At 41.7% G+C, this 27,695-nt stretch overlaps 2 protein-coding genes and 1 long non-coding RNA gene across 5 annotated transcripts in view; 1 reads left to right on the top strand and 2 right to left on the bottom strand.

Moving 5' to 3' along the window:
* The window catches only part of nfascb (neurofascin homolog (chicken) b), a 29,692-nt gene extending 26,687 nt beyond the window's left edge, over positions 1 to 3,005 (bottom strand). For both annotated transcript variants that reach the window (XM_020506635.2, XM_031794397.1), the window contains exon 1: positions 2,668 to 3,005. The gene's annotated coding sequence lies outside the window, so the exon portion shown is untranslated. The remainder of the gene's footprint in view (positions 1 to 2,667) is intronic.
* A 5,987-nt stretch (positions 3,006 to 8,992) lies between these two features.
* On the bottom strand, positions 8,993 to 12,997 carry LOC109908394 (uncharacterized). The gene is made up of 5 exons (XR_002257657.2): positions 11,379 to 12,997; positions 10,953 to 11,200; positions 10,516 to 10,603; positions 9,624 to 9,775; positions 8,993 to 9,505 (listed from the first exon to the last, which is right to left on the bottom strand). It is a non-coding gene; the product is annotated as an uncharacterized LOC109908394 (long non-coding RNA).
* A 6,966-nt stretch (positions 12,998 to 19,963) lies between these two features.
* Positions 19,964 to 26,033, top strand: LOC109908556 (monocarboxylate transporter 2). 2 transcript variants are annotated; one of them, XM_020507218.2, is made up of 5 exons: positions 19,964 to 20,078; positions 20,151 to 20,383; positions 20,906 to 21,049; positions 21,840 to 22,709; positions 24,932 to 26,033. In XM_020507218.2, exons 2-5 carry the CDS (start codon positions 20,167 to 20,169, stop codon positions 25,186 to 25,188), a joined length of 1,488 nt encoding a protein of 495 aa, XP_020362807.1. In that variant the 5' UTR covers positions 19,964 to 20,078; positions 20,151 to 20,166; the 3' UTR covers positions 25,189 to 26,033. The 2 variants fall into 2 exon arrangements, with proteins under 2 accessions (XP_020362807.1, XP_020362805.1); XM_020507216.2 differs by having other exon boundaries at positions 19,965 to 20,045.
* The last annotated feature ends 1,662 nt before the right edge of the window (positions 26,034 to 27,695 follow it).

Here is a 27,695-nt window from a genome sequence, read left to right as displayed (position 1 = left end):
GCATCATCTTCATTTGGACTGTGCTGGAGTGCTTATGCTCTGTTGCCCCTCTAATGCTCTGTTTCTCCTGACTGTTACCGGTAGTTAGAATTTTAAGCCTGGTTTGAGCCTGGACCATTTCAAGTGCCATGAAAATGAAATTAACATGGACAAGTATAAACAATCAGGCTACCAAGACTGTCATTATAACTGTGATCTTCAATCAAAAGCAAATACTGTATGTCCGCAAAAGAGACAGCTAAAATATGGTCAATACCAAAACAGTGAATGCATCTAAATGCATGCCAACAGCTTCTATGTGCAATCGTGGGAACCAAAAAAAAAGTAAAAATATATATATTTTCCACATTTTGTGTCACAGCCTGAATTTAAAATGGATTAAATTGTGAGCATGTGTCACTGGCCTACAAACAATACTCCATAATGTCAAAGTGGAATTATGATTTTAGACATTTTTACAAATTAATAAACAATGAAGAGCTGAAATGTCTTTAGTCAATAGGTATTCAACCTGTTTGTTATGACAATCCTAAATAAGTTCAGGAGTGAAAATGTGCTTGACAAGTCATATAATACGTTGACTGGACTCACTCTTTGTGCAATAATTTTTGAATGACTACCTCCTCTCTGTATCCCACACATACAATTATCTGTAAGGTCCCTCAGTCCAGCAGTGAATTTCAAACACAGATTCAACCACAAAGACGAGGGAGGTTTTCCAATACCTCACAAAGAAGGGCACCATGGTGCCAATGGTGACTTTAAAACCGTTACAGAGGTGAACGGCTGTGATAGAAAACTGAGGATGGATCAACAACATTCCAGTTCCTCCACAAGTTACAGAGTGAATATGAGGAAGCCTGTACAGAATACAAATATTCCAAAACATGCATCCTGTTTGCAATGAGGCACTAAAGTAAAACTGCAAAAAATGGCAAAGCAATAAACATTTGACCTGAATACAAAGCGTTATGTTTGGGGCAAAACCAACACAACACATCACTGAGTACCACTCTTCATATTTTCAAGCATGGTGGTGGCTGCATCATGTTATGGGTATGCATGTCATCGCAAGGACTAGGATGCTCTGTTTCAAGTGCCTAAGGAAGTTTTTTTTATGATAAAAAGAAACGGAATAGAGCTAAGAACAGGTAAAATCCTAGAGGAAAACCTGGTTCAGTCTGCTTTCCAACAGATATTGGGAGACAAATTCACCTTTCAGCAAGACAATAACCTCAAACATAAGGCCAAATATATACTGGTGTTGCTTACCAAGACAACATTGAATGTTCCTAGTTACAGTTTTGACTTAAATCGTCTTGAAAATCTATGGCAAGACTTGAAAATGGCTGTCTAGCAATGATCAACAACCAGCTTGACAGAGCTCGAAGAATTTAAAGAAGAATAATGTGTGAATATTTTACAATCCAGGTGTGCAATGCTCTTAGAGACTAACCCAGAAAGACTCACAGCTATAATTACTGCCAAAGGGGATTCTAACATGTATTGACTCCGGGGTGTGAATACTGATTTAAATGAGATATTTCTGTATTTCATTTCTAAAAACATGTTTTCACTTAGTCATTGTGGGGTATTGTGTGTAGATGAGTGTGAGAAAAATCTATTTAATCCATTTGAATTCAGGCTGTAACACAACAAAATGTTGAATAAGTCAAAGGGTATGAATACTGTCTGAAGACACTGTATATATATTATAAGAGATATTGTATATACACGATTCACTGGCTGTCTCATTACAAAACTGCTGATTCAGTGAAAGATCCTCCCTCTGTTAAAGCTTGACCCTGCCTCTGATTCCTTCTGACGAACAGCTAGAAGAGTACTCAGTCATACACAGTAAAACAAAGACACATGTCATGGAATAAGATCTCAACATCTATCCACGACTTAAAGGTACAGTCCGTACCATGTGCACAACTCTCGTTTCAGGTCTATAAAATACAAATAAATGTCATGAAAAAAAAAATGTCTTCAGACACAACTAAAATATCAACAACGGTGAAGGTAAGAGTCATATTCTTCAACAATCACAGGGTAACCTCTATTAGTTGAAGTCACTAATGAGCAGCAGAAAATATTTTGCACCAAGATTGCACCAATAATTCTTGCATTTAAATTAAAAGGCATTCATACTTGCCAAAAGTCATGCAATACAAGAAAATAAAACAAAAGTTATCTGGAGAATTAGGTTGCTGTATTTGTTCAGTCTCTTTCCACCTACAGTTCCAGCTACTGTGCTTCTCCTCTGCTGCTCTCTCCGTGAACTCAGAGCAGCTACTCTGGTCTTAACATCAGTCTACAATCAGCTTCTGAAAGTTAGTGTGAGTGTTGTGAATTTTAGTTTGCATTATTTCCAAACACATGCGGGACAAAATTAGGTCAAACTCTCTGGTCACACGACATGTCAAATGGGCACCATAATGTGTCCTTTGTGTAATAGGGATACAAAGATAACGTCATCTCCGTCCATTGTGATAGCAAAAGTGATGGCAGACTTCACAAGTCAATAGAATGGAAACAAAGGTCATAACATGTAATTTATTTATACATCAACTTTAATAGGGGAAAAATGTCAATTGGATAAAAGTAATTTCATGCCTTTTGTTATCTGTGCTATTTCAGAGTGAAAGGCGGGGGATTACTGACCTTGTGTCTTCTCTCTGGCTGGCACGGACACACTCATTCCCTCTCTCACAAGGCCTTTCTGTCCCAAACAAAGTGTGTCTTACACTGACTGACCACTGACCAGGGAGTGTACAGCCTCTAGATGCAGGCAGGCTGCCGTTAACCCCTCACACTCCAGCAGAACACAGTCAAAACTATACATGACTTACTGCTTTTAATTGCTCAGTTGTTGCATCACCAACACCAATCCAAGTCTGGGATGGGAATGACTGGGTCTGAGAGAAGTGAGATAAGTTACTACTTGAATATAAAGGCTTCAGCTGAGCACAACAGACCAACAGAGGCCAGACATTTCACAATTATGTGCGAGACAAGTTGTTGTATACATCAGAGTAATTCATAGCTTTGAGAGGCTGAAGCTAATTGCACCTTGACACAAATATCATAACAAAAAAACACATTATATAATTAAAAAATAAATAATAACCCTAACCCTTCCCCTAACTCCAACCCTAACACGAACCTTAACTATTTAACCTAACTCCTAAACTTAACCCTAACCCCTATCCTAGCTAACGTTTGTGAGCTAGCTAACGTTATCCACCTAGCTAGAATTCATGCGTTTTGCAAATTCGTAATAGGGATGCTAATTTCTGTACATTTTGCTGCCGACTAACTGACCTTCATTAACCGGTCAACAAACTGTTACATTTTTTCCAAACACTAAAGTGACGTGACCAACAGACAACACTATCAGAGATCTGTACATAATGACGAGATGCTTATGTTTCCGCCCTAACAATGGTAGTCGTCCCAAGGCGAGAAGGCAGGTAGGCGACAAGCTTAGGCCCAAAATAAGCATATTTTGGACAGATTTTTGAGAGTGTGAAACCTCTTGCTTAGCTTCTTCCTCTCTGATAATATGCATGCACATGAGGATCGGACATTTTTCATTATGAGCTTAATGGAAACATGCAACAATAGCAAGCCTATTATCTCACAGTCAAAAGGCTATATAGAGCCTATTATAGAACATGCAACTCCTGTAATGAAGCAGCTAATAAAACACAATTTTCTAAATTTGCCAAAATACAATTAGCGGAAAACACAGTTATAAACAGCAAACCTAATGCCAGCAGTTGTGACAGAGATGGAAATCTCAGTTAGAAACTTAGAAAGAGGGAGAATCTACACTGAACAAATATATAAACGCAACATGTAAAGTGCTGGTTCAATGTTTCATAAGCTGAAATGCACATAAATATTATTTCTCACAAATTTGTTTCCATCTTTGTTAGTGAGCATTTTTTCTTTGCCAAGGGAATTCATCCACCTGACAGGTGTGGCATATCAAGAAGCTGATTAAACAGCATGATCGATACAAAGGTGCACCATGTACTGGGGACAATACAAGGCCACTCTAAAATGTGCATTTTAGTCACACAACACAATGCCATAGATGTCTCAAGTTTTGAGGGAGCGTGCAATTGGCGTGCTGACTGCAGGAATGTCCACAAGAGCTGTTGACAGATAATTGAATGCTAATTTCACTACCATATGCTATTTTAGAGAATTTGACAGTACATCCAACCGGCCTCACAATTGCAGACCATGTATAGCCACGCCAGCTCAGGACCTCCACATCCGGCTTCTTCACCTGCAGGATAAATTCTAAATAAATTATATTTAATTACCACACAAATTCCATGAAATATGATAGAGTGACAAACCAAATAAATATGTAGGCTACAGCAGCCTAGAGGTAGGTAAATAGTGGTTTCTTCCCTGTCTTCGCTCTGGTGAATGATGAAGAACTGTAGGCTACATATGAGCACTGTAGAGGCCCATTGACAACTTCATAATGTCGAAAAAATGCACCAGTCTGCCTTGATGTTCATAAAACTCCACCGACCTGCTCTTGCGCAATGGAACCCAGAACGATATGTGACCACTTGGTTACAGCGACACCATTCTACTGAGGACACCCAAACCAGATTGGCCACCTTAAAGCCCAAAAGTCCGATCCTTTCTGGAAGTTGCTGTAGCCCTGCTTGGGATCGTTAGGCTATAATGACTGTGAATTGGAGGTAATGATAAATGTAGGTAGATTCATGAATACCCCATGATTTTATGACTCTATTAAAATGAATATGCTGCAGTTCTAAGTAGTAATGATTTATATTTACTACTTGGTCAACTGATTTGATGATTAAAATCTATGAAAATAAATTATATGAATTGATAGTTCTGCCCTCTGTTTTGTTTTACTTATTATATTATTAATATTTCTACAAATAGAAGATCATCACTACTCACAATGGCACTTGTTTAGTAAAGTTAGATCAAAGCTGAATCAATGTCTTGCAAGATCACATAACGATTAATTGGATTAAATATAACATAACCCGAATAACTCTACAGGACAGTAGCATTCCGGAAACAGGGTTGGAGAGCAATGATAGCCTATTCAATAGGCTACATCTGTCTGTACTAAAGTTGATTGAAGAAATTATGTCTCAGCCTCCAGTATTTATGCTGCAGTAGTTTATGTGTCGGGGGGCTGGGGTCAGTTTGTTATATCTGGAGTACTTCTCCTGTCCTATTCGGTGTCCTGTGTGAATCTAAGTGTGCGTTCTCTAATTCTCTCCTTCTCTCTTTCTTTCTCTCTCTCGGAGGACCTGAGCCCTAGGACCATGCCCCAGGACTACCTGACATGATGACTCCTTGCTGTCCCCAGTCCACCTGGCCATGCTGCTGCTCCAGTTTCAACTTCCACCTGACTGTGCTGCTGCTCCAGTTTCAACTGTTCTGCCTTATTATTATTCGACCATGCTGGTCATTTATGAACATTTGAACATCTTGGCCATGTTCTGTTATAATCTCCACCCGGCACAGCCAGAAGAGGACTGGCCACCCCACATAGCCTGGTTCCTCTCTAGGTTTCTTCCTAGGTATTGGCCTTTCTAGGGAGTTTTTCCTAGCCACCGTGCTTCTACACCTGCATTGCTTGCTGTTTGGGGTTTTAGGCTGGGTTTCTGTACAGCACTTTGAGATATCAGCTGATGTACGAAGGGCTATATAAATAAAGTTGATTTGATTTGATTTGAAATTATGACGTCATTTACATATTTTTTTGCGCACCCTCATCTAAACAAAAATACCACTACACTACTGCAAGCAAAATCTGTGGTAGGACTGTAGGCGGTGGTGTCTGTAAACTGCATGTGTTCCCCGCTGGCTTCATCCATCTGCGCAGCAGACAAAATGCAACCGTCCAGTGCTCAATAAGAACAGGGCAAATAAAGGACCTTGAATGACAACACTATGGACAACGCCTCCGTTCACCCGGAGTCTTCACAACACTATTTCGATATGCCATTGGCCACGTTTTAGCGTTGTTCTCCATTTACATTGTGTCATAGCCTACACTTGGACTAGCCTACACTGTAATTCATTAAACTGGACTGGATTATTTTACTGCACCAGCATAGCAATCTAATGGATGCCGATTTATGCAATAAACTGAGATACAGTATATTGCGGTGCTATACATGTTTTTTTTGGGCTCTGCTACAGAAGGCTAAATTGGTCCGCTAATACAGGACTTGTAAAGGCCCAGTGCACTACTTTGTGCAATTTTTTTAATTTTTTAAAATAAAAATTCAGGCGGTGCTGCAGCACCCTCAGCACCCCTACTTCCTGCTGCTATGGGTAAATGCTCACCTTCAATGGCCACTAGAACGCTGGTGAAATGTGCTCTTCACTGATTAATCCTGATTTCAACTGTACCGGGCAGATGGCAGACAGCGTGTATGGCGTTGTGCAGTTTGCTGATGTCAAAGTTTGAACAGAGTGCCCCATGGTGGCGGTGGAGTTATGGTATGGGCAGGCATAACGAACACAATTGCATTTTATACTGTGATGAAATCCTCAGGCCCATTGTCGTGCCATTCATCCGCCGCCATCACCTCATGCTTCAACATGATAATGTATGGCCCCAAGTCGCAAGGATCTGTACACAATTCCTGGAGGCTGAAAGTGTCCCAGTTTTTCCATGGCCTGCACTTTCCAGACATGTCACCAATTGAGCAGGTTTGGGATGCTCTGGATTGAAGTGTACGGTAACGTGTTCCAGTTCTCCCCAATATCCAGAAACTTCGCACAGCCATTGAAAAGGAGTGCGGCAACATTCCACATGCCCCTATCAACAACCTCATAAACTATATGCGCAGGAGATGTGTCGTGCTGCATGAGGCAAATGGTGGTCACACAAGATACGGACTGGTTTTCTGATCCACTCCCTTTAAGGCGTCTGTGACCAACAGATGCATATCTGTATTCCCAGTAATGTGAAATCCATAGATTAGGGCCGAATTAATTGATTTCCAATGACTGATTTCCTTGGGGCGGCAGCGTAGCCTAGTGGTTAGAGCGTTGGACTAGTAACCGGAAGGTTGCGAGTTCAAACCCCCGAGCTGACAAGGTACAAATCTGTCGTTCTGCCCCTGAACAGGCAGTTAACCCACTGTTCCCAGGCCATCATTGAAAATAAGAATGTGTTCTTAACTGACTTGCCTGGTTAAATAAAGGTTAAATAAAAAATTAAAATTATATGAGCTGAAACATCTTTGAGACTGTTACATGTTGTGTTTATATTTTTGTTCAGTATAAATGGAGTGTCTCCGATTTACATACAGAATAATGCAAAATTCTCTGAGACCAGGATGCGTACATACACAGTAATTAAAACAGAAAGGTGTATATGTACAGTGGCAAGAAAAAGTATGTGAACCCTTTGGAAATACCTGGATTCCTGCATAAATTGGTCAAAAAATGTGATCTTCATCTAGGTCACAACAATAGACAAACACAAACTGCTTAAACTAATAACACACAAACAATTATACATTTTCATGTCTTTATCGAACACACTGTGTAAACATTCACAGTGCAGGGTGGAAAAAGTAACAGGTTGAACCTCCTTTGGCAGCAATAACCTCAACCAAACATTTTCTGTAGTTGCAGATCGACCTGCAGAACAGTCAGGAGGAATTTTGGACCATTCCTCTTTACAAAACTGTTTCAGTTCAGTAATATTGTTGGGATGTCTGGTGTGAACTGCTCTCTTGAGGTCATGCCACAGCATTTCAATCGGGTCATTCTGTTTTTGATTTACTTCTGTGTTTTGGGCCGTTGTCCTGTGGATCACCCAACTTCTGTTGAGCTTCAATTGGTGGACAGATAGCCTAACATTCTCCTGTAACATGTCTTGATAAACTTGGGAATTAATTTTTCCCTCGATGATATCAAGCTGTCCAGGCCCTGAGAAAGCAAAGCAGCCCCAAACCATCATGCTCCCTCCACCATACTTTGCAGTTGGGATGAGGTTCTGATGTTGGTGTGCTGTGCCTTTTTTTCTCCACACATAGTGTTGTGGGTTCCTTCCAAACAATTCAACTGTATTTTCATCTGTCCACAGAATATTTTGCCAGTAGCGCTGTGGAACATCCAGATGCACTTTTGCAAACTTCAGACATGCAGCAATGTGTTTTTTTGAACAGCAGTAGCTTCTTCCGTGGTGTCCTCCCATGAACACCATTCTTGTTTAGTGTTTTACGTATCATAGACTCATCAACAGAGATGTTAGCATGTTCCAGAGACTTCTGTAAGTCTTTAGGATTCTTCTTAACCTCATTGAGCATTATGCGCTGTGCTCTTATTTTATTTATTTATTTTTATTTCATTTTATTTCACCTTTATTTAACCAGGTAGGCTAGTTGAGAACAAGTTCTCATTTGCAACTGCGACCTGGCCAAGATAAAGCATAGCAGTGTGAGCATACAACAAAGAGTTACACATGGAGTAAACAATTAACAAGTCAATAACACAGTAGAAAACGTGCAGTCATCTTTGCAGGATGGCCAGTCCTAGGGAGAGTAGCAACAGTGATGAACTTTCTCCATTTATAGACAATTTCTCTTAACATGGACTGATGAACATCAAGGCTTTTAAAGGTACTTTTATAACCCTTTCCAGCTTTATGCAAGTCAACAATTCTTAATCTTAGGTATTCTGAGATCTCTTTTGTACGAGGCAATGTTCACATCAGGCAATGCTTCCTGTGAATAGCAAACACAAATTTTGCGATAGTTTTTTATAGGGCCAGGCAGCTCTAACCAACATTCCAATCTTGTCTCATTGATTGGAGCCTAGAGGTTCACATACTTTTTCCAACCTACGCGGTGAATGTTTAAATTATGTATTCAATATAGACAAGAAAAATACAATAATGTATGTTTTATTAGTTTAAGCAAACTGTTTGTCTGTTGTGACTTAGATGAAGATGACCAATTAATATGCAGAAATCCAGGTCATTCTAAAGGGTTCACATACTTTTTCTTGCCACTGTATGTGCAGTTTTTTTCAAAGCTTAAAAAAGGATATCAAACTACAGGCACTGAGTAACAAAACCCTACAACTCTCCTCCAGAGCCGAGTTGGGACTGTGCCTGTGTGTGACCCAGACTATGACCTATTACTCTTAGACCCAACAGCTGCTCCACAGCCCTGAAACTGCTCTCATCTTGGGACACATCGGCACTCAGCTTGGGGTTGAACATGAAGTAGACGTCTGGGGCCAGCAGGTTATACAGGAGGGAGTGGACACCCACAGTGTCTGTGGCGCTGCAGATCAGGTGGTTGATCTTGGCCCGCAGGCTAGTGGAGGTGCCTGGACGTTTAGTGTTGTCATAGCGACTGGTGCCTAGCAACAGGACGCACTGGTAAGGCTGGTTGGGCTAAATGAGACAGTTCTCGTGGACAGTGAGGGCACATGGGTTGTTTAGGATGAGGCCTCCGTCCTACAGGGGGACAGACATTGTGAGTCAGACACGTTCAGCAATTGGATTTACAGTGATACAGCAGTGAGTAGTATAGAAGTGTACAGTGAATTTGATTTTACATGGGAGATATTTTCACCTCTGAAACTACATTATCAGCAAATATGACATGAGTCAGACTTGGAGAGTCAATCTCCTCCTGTTGTCCTCCTTTCTTCCTTAATATTTTGCGCTCTATCCTGTCTGTCAGCACTGACTGACTACAGGCTGTGGAGTACATGGAGTAGATGTCTAGAATTAGAGAAGGGGTGATATGGATTTAAAAATGAGTTAAGGAAGTTGTCATGGATGTCAGTCACACTTTGCATGACACAATTATGTTCTATTGATTTACAACAATGTTTCGACTCTTAGGTCTTTATCAGGCATCCGTAATCCCAGGTGGGGATGGAAGGTCCTCTATATAGGGGCAGTACACTTCTTGGCCTTAATGAGGAGTTCGACTTGAAACCGTTATTATAGTTTCAATATGTCAAAAAAAAATGTTTTCAACCTAATTGAATATTGTAGGTGTATGTATATTACTGTAAATATTGATCACATTCCCTGTGTATGATCATATACTTTGATACATTGAATGTTAATATTGTGAAACTATGTTTTACATTTTTTTTTTGCCTACAACTCCAGCACCTGCGGAAAGTACCTTGATGAGCGAACGTTCTTCAGCTTTTGTCCAATTATGTTCTACTCAGTACATACTGTGTTTTAGACAGATGTGGGAGTCAAGTGATTATTTGTTATGCTTCTCAGATCTAACGTTTACACATTTACAGTGTATATTTCTCATCCCACTAGCATTGTTAATTTACGTTCCAAATATTTGCCATATGTACATTAGCCTTAAGCATAAGGCAATACACAGTAGGTCAACAGGTACAATGGCCAAAGCCCAAGAACCTAGAACCAACCCTGTCACATGCCAGGCCCATTTTCGACAAACAACATAGATAATCAATATGCATCTCAACCTTTGTCAGGCACATGATGTACAGTGACTCCTTGCTGAGGAAACAGGTGGCAAGGACTCTGAAGATTAGAAAGAGTTGACATGCCTCTCTGAAGGGATACAGTCGAGGAATCAAAGTTAACTTCAGCAAATAATTTGTGCATGAGTGAATTACAAACAATAACTTAAAATGTATTGGGATCTATTCAATATTATTGTCTCAGATAAGGATACCATCTAGTGGTAGCTTTAAGTAGGTATGCCTTATCAGCCCAATGCTTTCAAATTGAAAATATGTCTGTATTGCAAAGAGATAGGGCTTCAAAGGGCATTTATGTAATGTACATTTCTTGCATGTGTTCCAGCTAAAGGAGCGGAAGCTCTATAATTAAGTTCCAGTCAAGAGCACCAGAAATGGAGAGGAAATAGAGTTTATATTAAAGTAAAGTGGTGCCACACCTGTAAAGAGATGCTGTCACAGTCTCGTCTGTGTATGGTTCAATTCTTAAACGCACTGCCTGGTCAATGTTGTTTCTTTAGACAGCGTCCTGTAGTACAGTCTTCTGGTCCGGTCCATTTCAGGCAGTTTTTGGCAAAGTTGAGTAGGCTTTGTCGATGACTGGTCTAACGTATGACATGAAGCAGCCCAGCCAGCCTAAACCCAATACACTGTACATGACTGTAAAGGCTGGGACTCCACAGTGAATCTGGAGGGAGGTAAGAGGTTGTAGAGTCAGTGAAAGATGTTAAGGGAGATATATACTGTGGGTGTAAATAACTAATAAAGCAAACAGAAGAAAGAAAATCAAATATAGACATGATTGCCATGCTTAATGCTGACTATCTATGCATATTAGCTGTGTCATTCCAACTCAAGTTGTTAACCTCGTTCTTCTCATCAATCCCGTGCATCTCGCCCATGGCCATCTCATAGCTGCTCTCTTCATGCTTCTCTTCATTGTATCCTTGCAGGGAGATGTCCACAAAGTTTACTTTCCCTGGTCATGGGCGAAACATATTGGGCACTCTCCATCATATAGCACCTGTGATTGAGCAGAAAAGAGAAAGAATAGTTATTTCCTTAATTATTGATCTACAGCTACCTAGCCAAGTAAGCTCAAAATGTTCCTGTTCAGTTGACAGTCATGTATGCTATGAATGTAACACATACATGCAGCTACATTATTCACATGAGTCTTGTTTGGAGCCTTATGGTATGCATAGTTGTCTTACCCTGACACCAACAGTGTTGGTGGAATAGGTCTGATGGCTGCAAAGAGGTCGTGTCAAACCAATCACAGCCCTTGAATTCACATTACTGGCTATTCTAGCCAGATAAATATGTCCTTATCTTTCATATATTACATTTGACATTTTAGTCATTTTGTAGACACTCTCATCCAGAGTGACTTGCAGGAGAAATTAAGAATAATTGCCTTGCTAAAGGGAAAATCTACAGATTTTTCACCTAGTTGGCTCAGGGATTCGAACCAGCAACCTTTTGGTTACTGGCTTAATACTCTTAACATATCAACGAGAAAGAATCTTCCAAATAAAATAGATACACTTACTGTAGCAGATGTGCACAGATTCATACGCTGTGTGTGCCTCCAGTTGACTAACTACACTTCCTTCCCAGTTATGCTTACACACAGGTGTTCAAAGCACGCTAGATAGCTAATTAGCACAGGTGCTCGCTTCTGTCTTCAATCTGTCTTCAACCCTGTTAAAATGTTAACAGGGGCTGTAACATGGAGACATGGTTGTGTGGCAACACTACCCCTATAAAGGTGTGTAGTACTGTGTAGTAATTTAAAAAAAGAAAGATTTCTAGCTGAAATGAAAGATTTGTTCCTTATGTTTCCAAAAAACGTACCACAAGCGATGCGTTTTAACGTTCAGAACAAGCGTCGTCAAAACTCTCCCGGCCAGAAGATACTATCGTCTTTCGTTTTCATAACAGGTCGCCAAATGACCTATGGGAACTCCTTCCCCTTTAGGCGATGTGATTGAGATGCTTAATTATATCAAAGATGTTTACAGTCACGCCACACCCGTTACTGTACCCACGTGACCTGTCACTATAAAAGGCAGTGTGGTGTGACATACTGTCTTTTTCTTTACTCTCATGTTTATGTATTTTACATTACAAGATTGCTATTAATCCCCTTTGAATTACTGTTTTACGAGTCTACTCCCCCTCTCTCTCTTAATTGTGCTGCCCATACTAGCTAACTGTTATTGCTTTTGCCGGGCATTTTCATCCTTGTGTGTTAGCTTCGGGTCTATCCCGTTACCTCAGAGGTTAGCTCATAGCTACACATAGCTACTGTAGCTAATTAGCTTGTCGTACCTGTTGTTGGCGCTTGTCGACCCGCGGTGTCATGCCAGTCCCCCCTTGACTGCCACACCAGCCTATTCATCCAGAATTATCACTCCCTCACTTGGAGTTCAATCAAATAAAATGTATTTATGAAGAGCTTTTTACATCAGCCGATGCCACAAAGTGCTGTACAGAAACCCAGCCTAAGACCCCAAACAGCAAGCAATGCAGATGTAGAATCACGGTGGCTAGGAAAACTCCTTAGAAAGGCCGGAACCTAGGAAGAAACCTAGAGAAGAACCAGGCTCTGAGGAGTGGCCAGTCCTCTTCTAACTGTGCTGGGTGGAGATTATAACAGTAGATGGCCAAGATGTTCAAACATTCATAGATGACCAGCAGGGTCAGATAATAATAATCACAGTGGTTGTAGAGGGTGCAACAGGTCAGCACCTCAGGAGTAAATGTCAGTAGGCATTTCATAGCTGATCATTCACAGTTAGAGACAGCAGGAGCGGTAGAGAGAGGTTCCAAAACAGCAGGTCCGGGACAAGGTAGCACGTCCAGTGAACAGGTCAGGGTTTCATAGCCGCAGGCAGAACAGTTGAAACTGGAGCAGCAGCATGACCAGGTGGACTGGGGACAGCAAGAAGTCATCAGGCCAGGTAGTCCTGAGGCATGGTCCTAGGGCTCAGGTCCACCGAGAGAAGAGAGAAAGAGAGAGAGAAAGATAGAAGGAGAAAGAGAAAGAGAGAAAAAGAGAGAGAGAATTAGAGGGAGCATACTTAAATTCACACAGGACACCGGATAAGACAGGAGAAATACTCCAGATATAAAAGACTGACCCCAGCCCCCCGACACAATCTACTGCAGCATAAATACTGGAGGCTGAGACAGGAGGGGTCAGGAGACACTGTGGCCCTGTCTGACAATAACCCCGACAGGGCCAAACAGGCAGGATATAAGCCCACCCACTTTTCCAAAGCACAGCCCCCACACCACTAGAGGGATATCTTCAACCACCAACCTACTGCCCAGAGACAAGGCCGAGTAAAGCCCACAAAGATCTCCCCCATGTTATGAATCCAACGCGGGCGCCAACCCGGAAAGGAAGATCACGTCAATGGCTCAACCCACTCAAGTGACGTACCCCTCCTAGGGACGGCATGGAAGAGCACCAGTAAGCCTGGTGACTCAGCCCCCGTAATAGGGTTAGAGGCAGAGAATCCCAGTGGAAAGAGGGGAACCGGGCAGGCAGAGACAGAAAGGGTGGTTCGTCACTCCAGTGCCTTTCCGTTCACCTTCACACCCATGGGCCAGACTACACTCAATCATAGGACCTACTGAAGAGACAAGTTTTCAATAAAGACTTAAAGGTCGAGACTGAGTCTGTGTCTCTCACATGGATAGGCAGAACATTCCATAAAATTTGAGCTCTTTAGGAGAAAGCACCTGCCTCCAGCTGTTTGCTTAGAAATTCTAGGGACAGTAAGGAGGCCTGCATCTTGTGACCGTAGCATACGTGTAGGTATGTACGGCAGGACCAAATCGGAAAGATAGGTAGGAGGAAGCCCATTTAATTCTTTGTAGGTTAGCAATAAAACCTTGAAATCAGTCCTAGCCTTAACAGGAAACCAGGGTAGAGAGGATAGCACTGGAGTAATATGATCAAATGTTTTGGTTCTAGTCAAGATTCTAGCAGCCATGTTTAGCACTAACGGAAATTTTTTTGTGCTTCATCTGGGTAGCCGGAAAGTAGAGCATTGCAGTAGTCTAATCTAGAAGTGACAAAAGCATGGATACATTTTTCTGCATCATTTTTGGACAGAAAGTTTCAGATTTTTGCAATGTTACGAAGATGGAAAAAAGCTATAATTGAAACTTGATATGTTCGTCAAAAGAGAGATCAGGGTCCAGAGTTACACTGAGGTCCTTTACAGTTTTATTTGAGATGACTGTACAACCATCAAGATTATTTGTCAGATCCAACAGAAGTTCTCTTTGTTTCTTGGGACCTAGAACAAGCATCTCTGTTTTGTCTGAGTTTAAAAGTTAAATATTTGCCGCCATCCACTTCCTTATGTCTGAAACACAGGATTCTAGGGAGGGCAATTTTGGGGCTTCACCATGTTTCATCGAAATGTACAGGTGTGTATCGTCTGCATAGCAGTGAAAGTTTACATTATGTTTCCGAATGACATCACAAAGAGGTAAAATATATAGTGAAAACTATAGTGGTCTTAAAACGGAACCTTGAGGAACACTGAAATTTACAGTTGATTTGTCAGAAGAAAAAACATCCACAGAGACAAACTGATATCTTTTCGACAGATAAGATCTAAACCAGGCCAGAACTTGTCTGTGTAGACCAATTTGGCTTTCCAATCTCTCCAAAAGAATGTGGTGATCAATGGTATCAAGAGCAGCACTAAGGTCTAGGAGCATGAGGACAGATGCAGAGCCTTTGTCTGACACCATTATGAGGTCAGTTTTGCTTTGATCACAGAGCTCAGTCATGCTGTAGGCTACTGCTCCTACAGCATGACTGAGTTCGAGACCAGACCTTGATACACCTTCAAGCACATCCTGGCCAGGCTTCCTTTTCGGGTACCAATCCCAACCCCTAGTTGTGAATGGAGCATGGTTGTTGACACTGACATACTTTCCACAAGAGCCTCACACTCTTATGACAGAAACTATGAGCACTATGATGATGATGATGCTATGTACCACAGTTCTAGCATCGTCCAGTCCCAGCCTGCCTGCCTGGCAGTGACGGTCAACCAGAACATATCCATGTCTGAAATCTTTGAGAGGGCAATCAGGAACCTCAACGTGGAACATGCACCTACTGCCATAGTGTCCACATCCAAGTTTGATGAATTTAGTTATTTAAAGACTGTCATCCATCTGTTGTTCAAACACAATGCACTCTGAGAACGTCAAATGACAGAACCCCTGCCATGCCAAGCATATGCACTCACTTAGCTACAGTTCATGGTGCAGATGAGAATGGTTTTGGCCATTTTCCCCGTATGGACAAATCATTTGCTTTGCTTGTTCTGCCTGCTTCTCTCAATCACAGTTCAGACTAACAGCTGCCTAACAAACTCCTTCTGATCACTTCCTATGCAGGACGCATGACAGCACTGTATCGGCCGCTAGGCTTAGTAATTCAGCAGCAACACTGGACAAGGATCTGCAGGAACGCCTCTCCGCAAACTATGATGCTGAGACCATGAAAGAACTGTCTATAGTTACAGACCTGCTCATCCAATTCCTTCAGGGCAATGCTCAGACGGTTTGGAAATCTTTGGCAACAACGTGTTGCAGGGCACCACATATGGTTAGCGCAGTCCAAGCTCCCTGACAAAGAGAAGGCTCTACTCCTAGGTGTACCCATATCAGCTGGCCAGACATTTGGCCCAGCAGTGGCCCACCTGCTCCACTCTTAGGTGTACCCCTACCACCTGGCCAGACATTTGGCCCAGCAGAGGCCCACCTCCTCCAAGTGTCTAGGGAGTACAGAAAAGCACAGGTGTAGCTTCAGCGCTTCATTCCATAGCCTAGAATGATCAGCCAGCAAACCATTACTTCTGTCTCAGGCCCCCAACTGGGATGCCAACAAACCTCAGAGCTCTGAGCTCAGGCTCAGACTCACACTGTACCTGCTCAGGAGTGGAGGAACAGATATTCTCAGCCCCGCCGAAGAGGTGGAGCATAGCATCACCCATGAGGCAGAGGCGCACCATATGCAGGCCGTGTACCCTCTGCACCACAGCACGCAGAGACTCAGTCCTGTTTGGACCGACCCTCTAGCGCAACACCGTTTTCTCAAGCACCACCTTTCCAACTGGAAATGGTCAACGGCCAACAAATGGGTGTTACACACTCTCACACAAGGCTACGCACTACAATTTTGTCAGCAACCCCCACGCTTCAGCGGTGTCTTGAAAACAACAGCTCGCAACCCTGCTGAAAAGCAAAAACTCTGCTCAGAAATCTCCTTGCTCCTGGAAAAGCATGCAATGGTAGAAGTAGAACCAGCGTAACAAAACTGCAAGTTTTACTCAATCTATTTTCTGGTGCCAAAACTCTTGGAACAAAGTTGCCTGAATCATCATCTTTCAGCACTTCCCTTCAAAATGCAATCAAAACCATCCTTCAGTCAGTACAACTAGGCTATTGGTTCACCACAGTGGACCTGAAAGCACACAGTAAATATCTGAGTTTTACCATTAAAAAAACAGTTTTTTTCAGATTAGCTTTTTACATTTCAGCATGAGAGCAGCACTAGCCCCCTTTCGCCTCTTCAAGCGGACCTCCTGTCACAAGCAAACGGCAAGCTTTGGCACCCCAAACCCAGCATACTGAAGTTGTTGGTGTGGCCCCTGAATGTCACCTCCTTGTAGCTGCACGGTTGCCCTCCTTGGTAATTGATACAATTGAGGCAGCCATGGCATCCTCTACTCAAACCCTGTATTCCTACAAGTGAAATGTGTTCAGGAAGTGGTGTGTCGACCATACAGAATCATCATCTTCCTGCCCAATTTCTGTCATTTTTATTTTCCTCCAGGAGCTTATGGCAGCAGGGAAGTCCCCATCTACATTGAAAGTGTATATGGCAGCCATCTCTATGGGTCATGACCAGATTGCGGGTGCATCACCAGGGGCACACCTTCTAGTATCACAATTCATGAAAGTGCCCACAGGCTACGGCCCCCCAAGGCTCCTTCAGTACCCTCATGGGAGTTAGATGTTGACCTACAACCACTTATGAGCAATGTTCCCTCTAAGCTGTGTGTGTTTGCAGCCCCACACATCCTCCAGTACTGCAGTGCAGAAGAAATTCCATGCCGTGCAGAGACGCAAGATATTCACTGAGTTCACCCCACTAGTTTGCACTATAGTATAGATCAATGTTTTTTCTGTGATCAAATCAACATTATAATACCAGCCCCCTTTCAATGCAACAAACCAAAACAAATCTAACTTTGCAAGATTGAGTCTGTGATTTTGTTGTAGGCAGAGCCAAACAACAACCGTGAGTTATTTTGGCTAGGGTAGCCCACCAGTGGTCTTTCAATCACCCATGAGTCGATCTAAGGCATTGCTTCGGCCAAATCCAGCATTCTTACCTAAGGTGCTTTCATCATCACATGCTAACAAGCCCTTAATCATAGCACATTGCACGAGCTTCCCCACTTCTCACAAGAGAGACTTGAGGTGCATACACTTTGTCTGGTTATGGCATAGTGTGCCTAACTTGTTGCAACAAGAACTGTTCATCAAACAGAAACATTTTTGTGTGTTATGGGGAGAACAACAAAGGGCGTGCTGTCTAACTAACAGAGAATTGCACATTGGATAGTTACCGTTTCTTTGTAATCTCCAACCCCGCTGGTGTGACTGTAAACATATAATATAATAAGCATCTCAATCACATCGGATGAAGGGGAAGGAGTTCCTATAGGTCGTTTGGCGACTCGTTACTCTACTCAGAGAACCAAGGTTACATCTGTAACCCAGGTGAAATGAGTGAATGCCAAATCACCTGTTGATTGAAACCAAAGAGGAAGAGGTGAAGCGAAAGGTTTCACGCTCACCCAAATCTGTTAATGAGGAATCTAAGAGAAATCTGCTTATTTAATGAGTTGGATGTTCAATTGTGAAAATGTAATTATTTCAAGTTTGGAACTAATTTACACTGAAACTACAGATTTATCTGAGTAAGCATCTGGCATATGTGGCAATTGACCTTCTTAGTGCTTGGGAAGTGAAAAAAATGGACCTGTGTTGACTAATCAAATATGTCCTTTTGACACCAAAATCCTAATGGAATCTGGGATGATTCATTAAGTGGGTGTCTTTGAGGTAAAGCTGGGTCTGCCTTTTTGGTAAAAACGAAATAAAGTAGCTGTGGAAAGCATCCAAGGAAAGCAAATTTTGGAGATTTCAAATCTTAGAATAGGAAGGAAAGGCTTCCATCTCACTGAAAGGTGACTTCAGATGAGCCCACATGTGTTGCATTTCATTTTAGCTACAGTACCCGTCGAAAGGAGACACCTACTCATTCAAACGTTTTTCTTAATTTGTACTATTTTCTACATTGTAGAATACTGGTGAAGACATCAAATCAAAACTATAAAATAACACATATGGAATCATGTAATAACCAAAAAAGTGTTAAACAAATCAAAACATATTTTATATTTGAGATTCTTAGTAGCCAACCTTTGACCGTGATGACAGCTTTGCACACTCTTGGCATTCTCTCAACCAGCTTCATGAGGTGTGATGCATTTCAATTAAGTTCATTAGAGTTACCAGCTTCAGAAATTGCAGCCCTAATAAATGCTTCACAGAGTTCATGTAACAGACACATTTCATTTCAACTGTTCAGAGAAGACTGCTTGAGTCAGTCCTTCATAGTCGAATTGCTGCAAAGAAACCACTACTAAAGGACACCAATAAGAAGAAGAGACTTGCTTTGGCCAAGAAACATGAGCAATGGACTTGGCCCAAATTCTGCAGGGATACATCATCCCATCTGGTTTGCGCTTAATGGAACTATGATTTGTTTTTCAACAGGACAACAGGAGTGCTGCATCAGATGACCTGGCCTCCACAATCACCTGACCTCAACCCAATCGAGATGGTTTGGGATGAGTTGGACAGCAGAGTGAAGGAAAAGCTGCCAACAAATGCTCAGCATATGTGGGAACTCCTTCAAGACTGTTGGAAAAGCATTCCAGGTGAAGCTGTTTGAGTGAATGCCAAGAGTGTGCAAAGTTGTCATCAAGGCAAAGGGTGGCTACTTTGAAGAATCTAAAATATATTTTGATTTGTTTCACACTTTTTTGGTTACAATGTGATTCCATATGTGTTATTTCATAGTTTTTATGTATTCACTATTATTCTTCAATGTAGAAAAGAGTAAAAATAAAGAAAAACCCTGGAATGAGTAGGTGTGTCCAAACTTTTGAATGATACTGTTAATCAAATGTGTTTTTGTTCCCCATTATTATTGTTGTATAAAAGTGCCACAAAAGTGGCCCCTGTGTGTCAATTTGATTCTGACTGGCCTGAAATGCCCCCTCCTCCCTCCTACCATGACAAAACCCCTGATAAGATGATGATCAATATTTGGAATGAGCAGCACCAACGTGATGAAGACACAACTTTCGCTACGAGGGATACCTATGAAAGATTGTCAAAGGAGAAAAACGGAGGTAACACATCTGCATTCTATTGCACTGAAAGAGGTAAGCTGACACTTAAACTATCTGATGAATATATATTTTATTATTTTAGACAAAGATATCCTGTTTCCACAGCCGTCACTAACTCACCATGCCCCCTGCGGCCACAACTAACCTGGGGTACACCCCACCAGATGGAGGCTGGGGCTGGGCTGTGGTCTTTGGTGCCTTCATTTCCATCGGGTTCTCCTATGCCTTTCCCAAATCTCTCACCATCTACTTCAAGGAGATTCAGATGTACTTCAGTGTCTCCTACAGTGAGATTGCATGGGTGTCCTCAATCATGCTGGCTTCCATGTACGCAGGAGGTAAGTGTATACTGTGTGTGCATGTCATGGCTTATGGGGTATCACGATGTGTCACTAGGAATGTTATTTGTCCAACACACACTTTGGCCTGATTTCCCAGAGATTCTCCATTTAGCATTATTTTTAGTCCAAGGCTAGGTTCTATGTCTGTGAAACAGTCCCATTGTGTAAATAAAGGCAACAGCCACTGAAAGGTAATTATATATGATTATAAACTGGGTTGTTCGTGTCCTACATGCTGATTGGCTGACAGCCGTGGTATATCAGATTCCATAACACGGGTATGACAAAACATGTTATTTTACAGTTCTAATTACGTTGGTAACGAGTTTATAATAACAATAAAGTACCTTGGGGGTTTGTGGTATATGGCCAATATACCATGGCTAAGGGCTGTATCCAGGCACTCTGCTTTGCGTCGTGCATAAGAACAGTCCTTAGCCGTGGTATATTGGCCATATACCACACCCCTTCGTACCTTATTGCTTAAATATAGCGCTTTTCTTCTCATTGTCTTTGCAGGTCCAGTGAGCAGTATACTGGTCAACCGCTATGGTTGCCGAACTGTGGTTATCATTGGTGGCCTCATGGTTGGGGCGTCTATGGTTGCTGCTTCCTTTGGCACTACGATTATACATCTGTATTTATTAGTTGGAGTCATTGGAGGTATTTATTTGAATGTTTTCTTAAAATGTTGTCATTATTATGAAAATGTGTAGAATGTATTTATAATCACCAGTTTTCTTTGTTATGGGCTTAAAGCCACGAAAACCACAAATCTCAATCAATATCAGGCATGTGTTGTGTCATGTTTTTATAAATGTTTCTCTCTCTAGTTCTGACTGGGGAGGGAGGGAACTGAGTGGTTGGTTTCCGAGTAGATATGTCATGTACGTCAGAAGGCTGTGTCACTCATAGGGAGGAATAGTCTTTGATCACTCAGGGTCAATGCGCTAGGGAGCCTCTACACTCCCTCTTTCAGTTCAAGGACCTTCACTATGGGGCCTGCCTGTCTGTTAGACCATTTTATCACAAAGGTTGCTTTGGGATATTCTTCCCCAACTCTGATGAGTCAATCATTTTACATGCATGGTATTTGGAAAACTATCATACCAGCAAACAATGCTTTAGTGAAGTATTCTCAGATAGGGTAAGGATTGTTGAAATGTCAATAAACTGCTATGCCGGAAAAACTAAATGGAGAGGAAGAGAGCTCTAAAGAGAAACCACAGCAACTTGAATGTAAGCTCTGCTTCAGACAATTTGTACTCAGACTGACAGTTGTTATGTTTGAGTGGCATGTTATCTGACAGATTGGCAGAGGATAGTTTAAATCTTCAAGAGGTTCAGGGTGACACCATCACTGTCATACGGCCAATGTAAATGGAATTCATTAATTCATTAATTCATTAATTCATAGATGATGGATTGATAAAGCAACCTTTCTTCTCTACAGGTTTTGGCCTCTCTTTCAACCTACAGCCTTCCCTTACAATCATAGGAAAGTACTTCCAGGTGAAAAGGCCAATGGCAAACGGCCTGGCCATGGCAGGAAGTCCAGTATTCCTCTCCACTCTGGCTCCACTCAATCAGTTCCTGTTTGATAACTTTGGATGGAGGGGAGCCTTTATGATCCTGGGAGCCATAGTGATGAACTGCTGCGTTGCTGGGGCCCTGATGAGACCCGTTAACATGAAAACAGTCCAAAAACATCCTGTCACAGCCTCCAAAGGAACAACTGCCAAGAAGTCTGGGTCCACTGAGAACAGCGCTAACCCTGAGGCAGGGGACCTTATAACTGAAACAGAGCAGAAGCAGAAGATAGGTGGCTGTGCAGACAAATTAATGGATCTCTCTCTCTTTAAACACAGAGGCTTCATCATCTACCTCATAGGCAATGTGGTCATGTTTTTTGGCTTCTTTGCTCCAGTGGTCTTTCTCCCCTCATATGCCAAAGGTATTGGGATTGATAACTACCAGGCCGCTTTCCTTCTCTCCATCTTTGCCTTCGTGGACATGTTTGCCAGGCCAGGGACCGGCCTCATCGCCAACACCAAATGGATTAGACCCAGGATCCAGTACTTCTTCAGTTTCTCTGTGGCGTACAATGGTGTGTGTCACCTCCTCTGCCCGTTCCTTGCGGTATACCTGGGGTACACAGGCCTGGTGGTTTATGCTGTATTCTTTGGTGTGGCGTTTGGGATGGTGTGTGCTCTGCTCTTTGAGGTCCTGATGGATCTGGTGGGAGCACAGCGGTTCTCAAGCGCTGTAGGACTGGTCACCATCCTCGAGTGTGGCCCTGTGCTTCTGGGTCCCCCAATTTCAGGTGAGTGAAGGAAATGTATTCATAATTTTAAATATTTTTTTCCCCCAATTTCGATCTTGTCTCATCTCTACAACTCCACAATGGGCTCAGGAGGCGAAGGTCGAGTCAGGCGTTCTCCGTAACATGACCAGCTAAACCGCGCTTCTTAACACCCACCCACTTAACCCAGAAGCCAGCCGCACCAATGTGTCGGAGGAAACACTGTTCACCTGACAACCAATGTCAGCTTGCAGGTGCCCGGCCCTCCACAGGGAGTCGGTAGAGCGCGATGAGCCAAGTAAAGGCTCCCGGCTAAACCCTCCCCTAACCCAGATGATGTTGGTCCAATTGTGTGCCTCCCTATGGGACTCCCAATCATCTCATATGTATATATCATCTCATATGTATATACTGTACTCGATACCATCTACTGCATCTTGCTTATGCTGTTCTGTACCATCACTCATTCATATATCTTTATGTACATATTCTTTATCCCTTTACACTTGTGTGTATAAGGTAGTAGTTGTGGAATTGTTAGGTAAATTACTTGTTGGTTATTACTGCATTGTCGGAACTAGAAGCACAAGCATTTCGCTACACTCGCATTAACATCTGCTAACCATTTGTATGTGACAAATACATTTGATTTGATTAGATTAGATTTTGATCACTGCTGGTTGTGATACAGCCAGTGTCTTTAGTGAGTATTCATACATTTTAAAGATGCTTGTGTATATACAGTGCCTTCGGAAAGTATTCAGACTCCTTGACTTTTTCCAAATGTTGTTATATTACAGCCTTATTCTATAATGGATTAAAAAATAAAACCGAAAACAGGTTTTTAGAAATGTTTGCAAATGTATTAAAAATAAAAACAGAAATACCTTATTTACATAAGTATTCAGACCAACAGTCTTGAAGGAGTTCCCACATATGCTGAGCACTTGTTGGCAGCGTTTCCATTGATCATCCTTGAGATATTCATACAACTTGATTGGAGTCCACCTGTGGTAAATTCAATAGATTGGACATGATTTGGAAAGGCTATATAAGGTCCCACGGTCTATATAAGGTCCCACGGTTGACAGTGCATGTCAGAGCAAAAACCAAGCCATGAGGTGGAAGGAATTGTCCGAAGAGCTCATAGACAGGATTGTGTCGAGGCACAGATCAGGGGAAGGGTACCAAAACATTTCTGCAGCATTGAAGGTCCCCAAGAACACAGTGGCCTGTGTTCTTTGGAATCACCAAGATTCTTCCAAGGGCTGGCCGCCTGGCCAAACTGAGCAATCGTGGGAGAAGGGCCTTGGTCAGGGAAGTGACCAAAAACCCTGACAGTGCTCTAGTGTTCCTCTGTGGAGATAGGAGAACCTTCCAGAAGGACAACCATCTCTGCAGCACTCCACCAATCAGGCCTTTATGGTAGTGTGGCCAGACGGAAGCCACTCCTCAGTAAAAGGCACATGACAGCCCACTTGGAGTTTGCCAAAAGTCACCTAAAGAATCTCAGACCATGAGAAACAAGATTGTCTGTTCTGATCAAATCTAGATTGAACTCTTTGGCCTGAATGCCAAGAGTCACGTCTGGAGGAAACCTGGCACCATCCCAACGGTGTAGCATGGTGGTGGCAGCATCATGCTGTGGGGATGTTTTTCAGATACAGGGACTGGGAGACTAGTCAGAATCGAGGAAAAGATTAACAGAGCAAAGTACAGAGAGATCCTTGATGAAAACCTGCTCAGGAGCTCAGACATGGGCGAAGGTTCACCTTTCAACAGGACAACGACCCTAAACACACAGCCAAGACAACGCAGTAGTGGCTTGGGGACAAATCTCTGAATGTCCTTGAGTGGCCCAGCTAGAACCCGTACTTGAACCCGATTGAACATCTCTGGAGAGACCTAAAAATAGCTGCAGAAACGCTCCCCATCCAACCTGACATAGCTTGAGAGGAGAAACTCTCCAAATACAGATGTGCCAAGCTTGTAGCGACATGCCTAAGAAGATACGAGGCTGTAATTGCTGCCAAAGGTGCTTCAATAAAGTACTGAGCAATACTTACAGTATGTAAATGTCATATTTCTTTTTTTCTTTTTTTATACATTTGCAAAAATGTATAAAAACCTGTTTTTGCTTTGTCATTATGTGGTATTGTGTGTAGATTGATGAGGGGGAAAATATATTAAAAAAAATATATTATATATAATCATATAATAAATGGCTGCTACTCTCTCTGCAGGGTTTTTGGTGGATGTCTTTGACGACTACAAATACATGTATTGGGCATGTGGTGCCATGATGCTGGCACCTGGCATCTTTCTCTTCATCATGAACTACTTCAATTACAAACAACTGGACCAGGAGGTGAGGGAGAGACAGAGTGGAGCCATTGGGATGCAGTCTGTTAAGCAGTCTGTAGCGGAGGAGGCAGAAGCAAGGAAGAAGGAGATGAAAATGACTAAGGATGAGGAAATGGCAGAAGGGACAGGGGACTAAGGGGTTTATTAATGGTTAATGTTGATGTTTGTTATTTAGATCTGGGTTCAAATATTATTTCAAATATCTCAATTACTTTCACAAACATTTCGAATTAAGAATTCAGATATTTTTTATTTGAAAGATAAGTAGTTTAACATTGGAATGTATTTGGAAATACAATTGGAAAGTTTTGGCATGTATTTAAAATTACTCAAATACACTGACTCAAATACACTTTAACCCAGGTATTTGAAAATAATATTTGCATTAAGTATTTAAAATACTTTCAAATACTTCCAATAGTAGTAGTTGATTTGTATTTAAATAAAAATGATCAAATACACATGTATTTGAACCCTAGTATATTTTAACATTTTATATTTTTTATATGTATTTTTGTGTTGAGGTTGTTGAAATATTTGTCTCATACTCTGTTTGCCAAATAAGCAATCATGTCTTTACCCAAAGGCAATGTAAATACAATATGATTCTTGCAAATAAAATGGCACAACTTCATCAGTACTATGTGGAGGAAGCTGTAACCCACATATTTATGACCAAAAGATGGCAGTACAGACCTACTACAGTAAAAAAAGGTTCTCTGAGCACACCAGGAGTTCAGTACGCCTGTCCTCGAGGGTTGTAGTCCTCCCTGGCACTTCATTGCCTAATGAATGGATATCACTGATTGGCTAGGGAATTGTTTTTATTTCTCGGAATAATATTATATTACTGTAAATTATGTTTACATGACCTTGACATGCAGAACATCCCTCAATATCCCCCTCAACTATGGTATTCAATGTAGGCGGGTGTTACTAGTTTATATGCACCAAACCAAATAAATGTTGCCATGAAAATGATCTGGTCTGGCCTCATTGAACCTTGTTCAAAATACCTAATCAACATGGCTTTCTAGTGTGGTCATTATAAAAGATCAATGCTCACCATTACACATAGATGTCCTCATCATTGCACATAGATGTCCTCATCATTACACATAGATGTCCTCATCATTACACATAGATGTCCTCATCATTACACATAGATGTCCTCATCATTACACATAGATGTTCTCATCCTTACACATAGATGTCCTCATCATTACACATAGATGTCCTCATCATTACACATAGATGTCCTCATCATTACACATAGATGTCCTCATCATTACACATAGATGTCCTCATCATTACACATAGATGTCCTCATCATTACACATAGATGTTCTCAGCATTACACATAGATGTCCTCATCATTACTCATAGATGTCCTCATCATTACATACATTTTAAGGCAGAAATTGCCTCTCTTAGATGGCAGGAAAATTGTTCATCAGAGAAACCTGAAAATCTGATAGGAAACACATGTAACTGCCAGAGAAAGATCTATCTAGGTTCTTGGTCTTGTATAATAGTCAATGACAATGTTGCAGCATTCAGCTTCAGCTTCATTTTTTTAGATGCTGGAGAACACCATGCCTCAGTATGTTGTTATTACAGTATTAAGTATACAGAAAATAGGGTAGGTCATAGTTCACATGGGTAAATTACTGATTGACCTACAATACCAGACAAAAGTTTGGACACACATACTCATTCCAGGGTTTTTATTTATTTAGACTATTTTCTACATTGTAGAATAATAGTGAAGACATCAAAACTGTGGAAGAGAAATGACAGTCCATCATTAATTTAAGACATGTAGGTTAGTCATTCCGGATAATTTAAAGTACTTTGAAAGTTTCTTCAAGTGCAGTCGCAAAAACCATCAAGCGCTATGATGAAACTGGCTCTCATGAGGACCGCCACAGGAAAGGAAGACCCAGAGTTACCTCTGCTGCAGAGGATAAGTTCATTAGAGTTACCAGCCTCAGAAATTGCAGCCCAAATAAATGCTTCACAGAGTTCAAGTAACAGACATATGTCAAAATCAACTGTTCAGAGGAGACTGTGTGAATCAGGCCTTCGTGGTCAAATTGCTGCAAAGAAACCACTACTAAAGGACACCAATAAGAAGAAGAGATTTGCTTGTGCCAAGAAACATGAGCAATGGACTTTAGACCGGTGGAAATCTGTCCTTTGGTCCGATGAGTCCAAATTTGACATTTTTGGTTCCAACCGCTGTATCTTTGTTAGATGCAGAGTAGTTGAACGGGTGATTTCCGCATGTGTAGTTCCCACCGTGAAGCATGGAGGAGGAGGTGTGATGGTGAGGGGGTGCTTTGCTGGTGACACTGCCTGGTGACAAGGCCATCAGACTGTTAAAGAGCCATCACTAGAACATTAGAGGCTGCTGCCTGTAGGCATAGACTAGAAATCACTGGCCACTTTAAGGAATGGAACACTAGTCACTTTAATAATGTTTACATACCTGGCATTACTCATCACATACAGTGCCTTGCGAAAGTATTCGGCCCCCTTGAACTTTGCGACCTTTTGCCACATTTCAGGCTTCAAACATAAAGATATAAAACTGTATTTTTTTGTGAAGAATCAACAACAAGTGGGACACAATCATGAAGT

The sequence above is a fragment of the Oncorhynchus kisutch genome, linkage group LG17, assembly GCF_002021735.2.
Source record: "Oncorhynchus kisutch isolate 150728-3 linkage group LG17, Okis_V2, whole genome shotgun sequence".
NCBI lineage: Eukaryota > Metazoa > Chordata > Actinopteri > Salmoniformes > Salmonidae > Oncorhynchus > Oncorhynchus kisutch.
This window is presented reverse-complemented; position numbering and strand designations above follow the sequence as displayed.

Excerpts from the sequence above, each read along its gene's own strand:
- LOC109908556 (XM_020507218.2), top strand. The coding sequence starts at position 20,167 with ATGCCCCCTGCGGCCACAACTAACCTGGGGTACACCCCACCAGATGGA. Across the intron at positions 21,050-21,839 it reads ATTAGTTGGAGTCATTGGAG|GTTTTGGCCTCTCTTTCAAC; the intron begins GTATTTATTTGA and ends TCTTCTCTACAG. Across the intron at positions 22,710-24,931 it reads TCTGGGTCCCCCAATTTCAG|GGTTTTTGGTGGATGTCTTT; the intron begins GTGAGTGAAGGA and ends CTCTCTCTGCAG.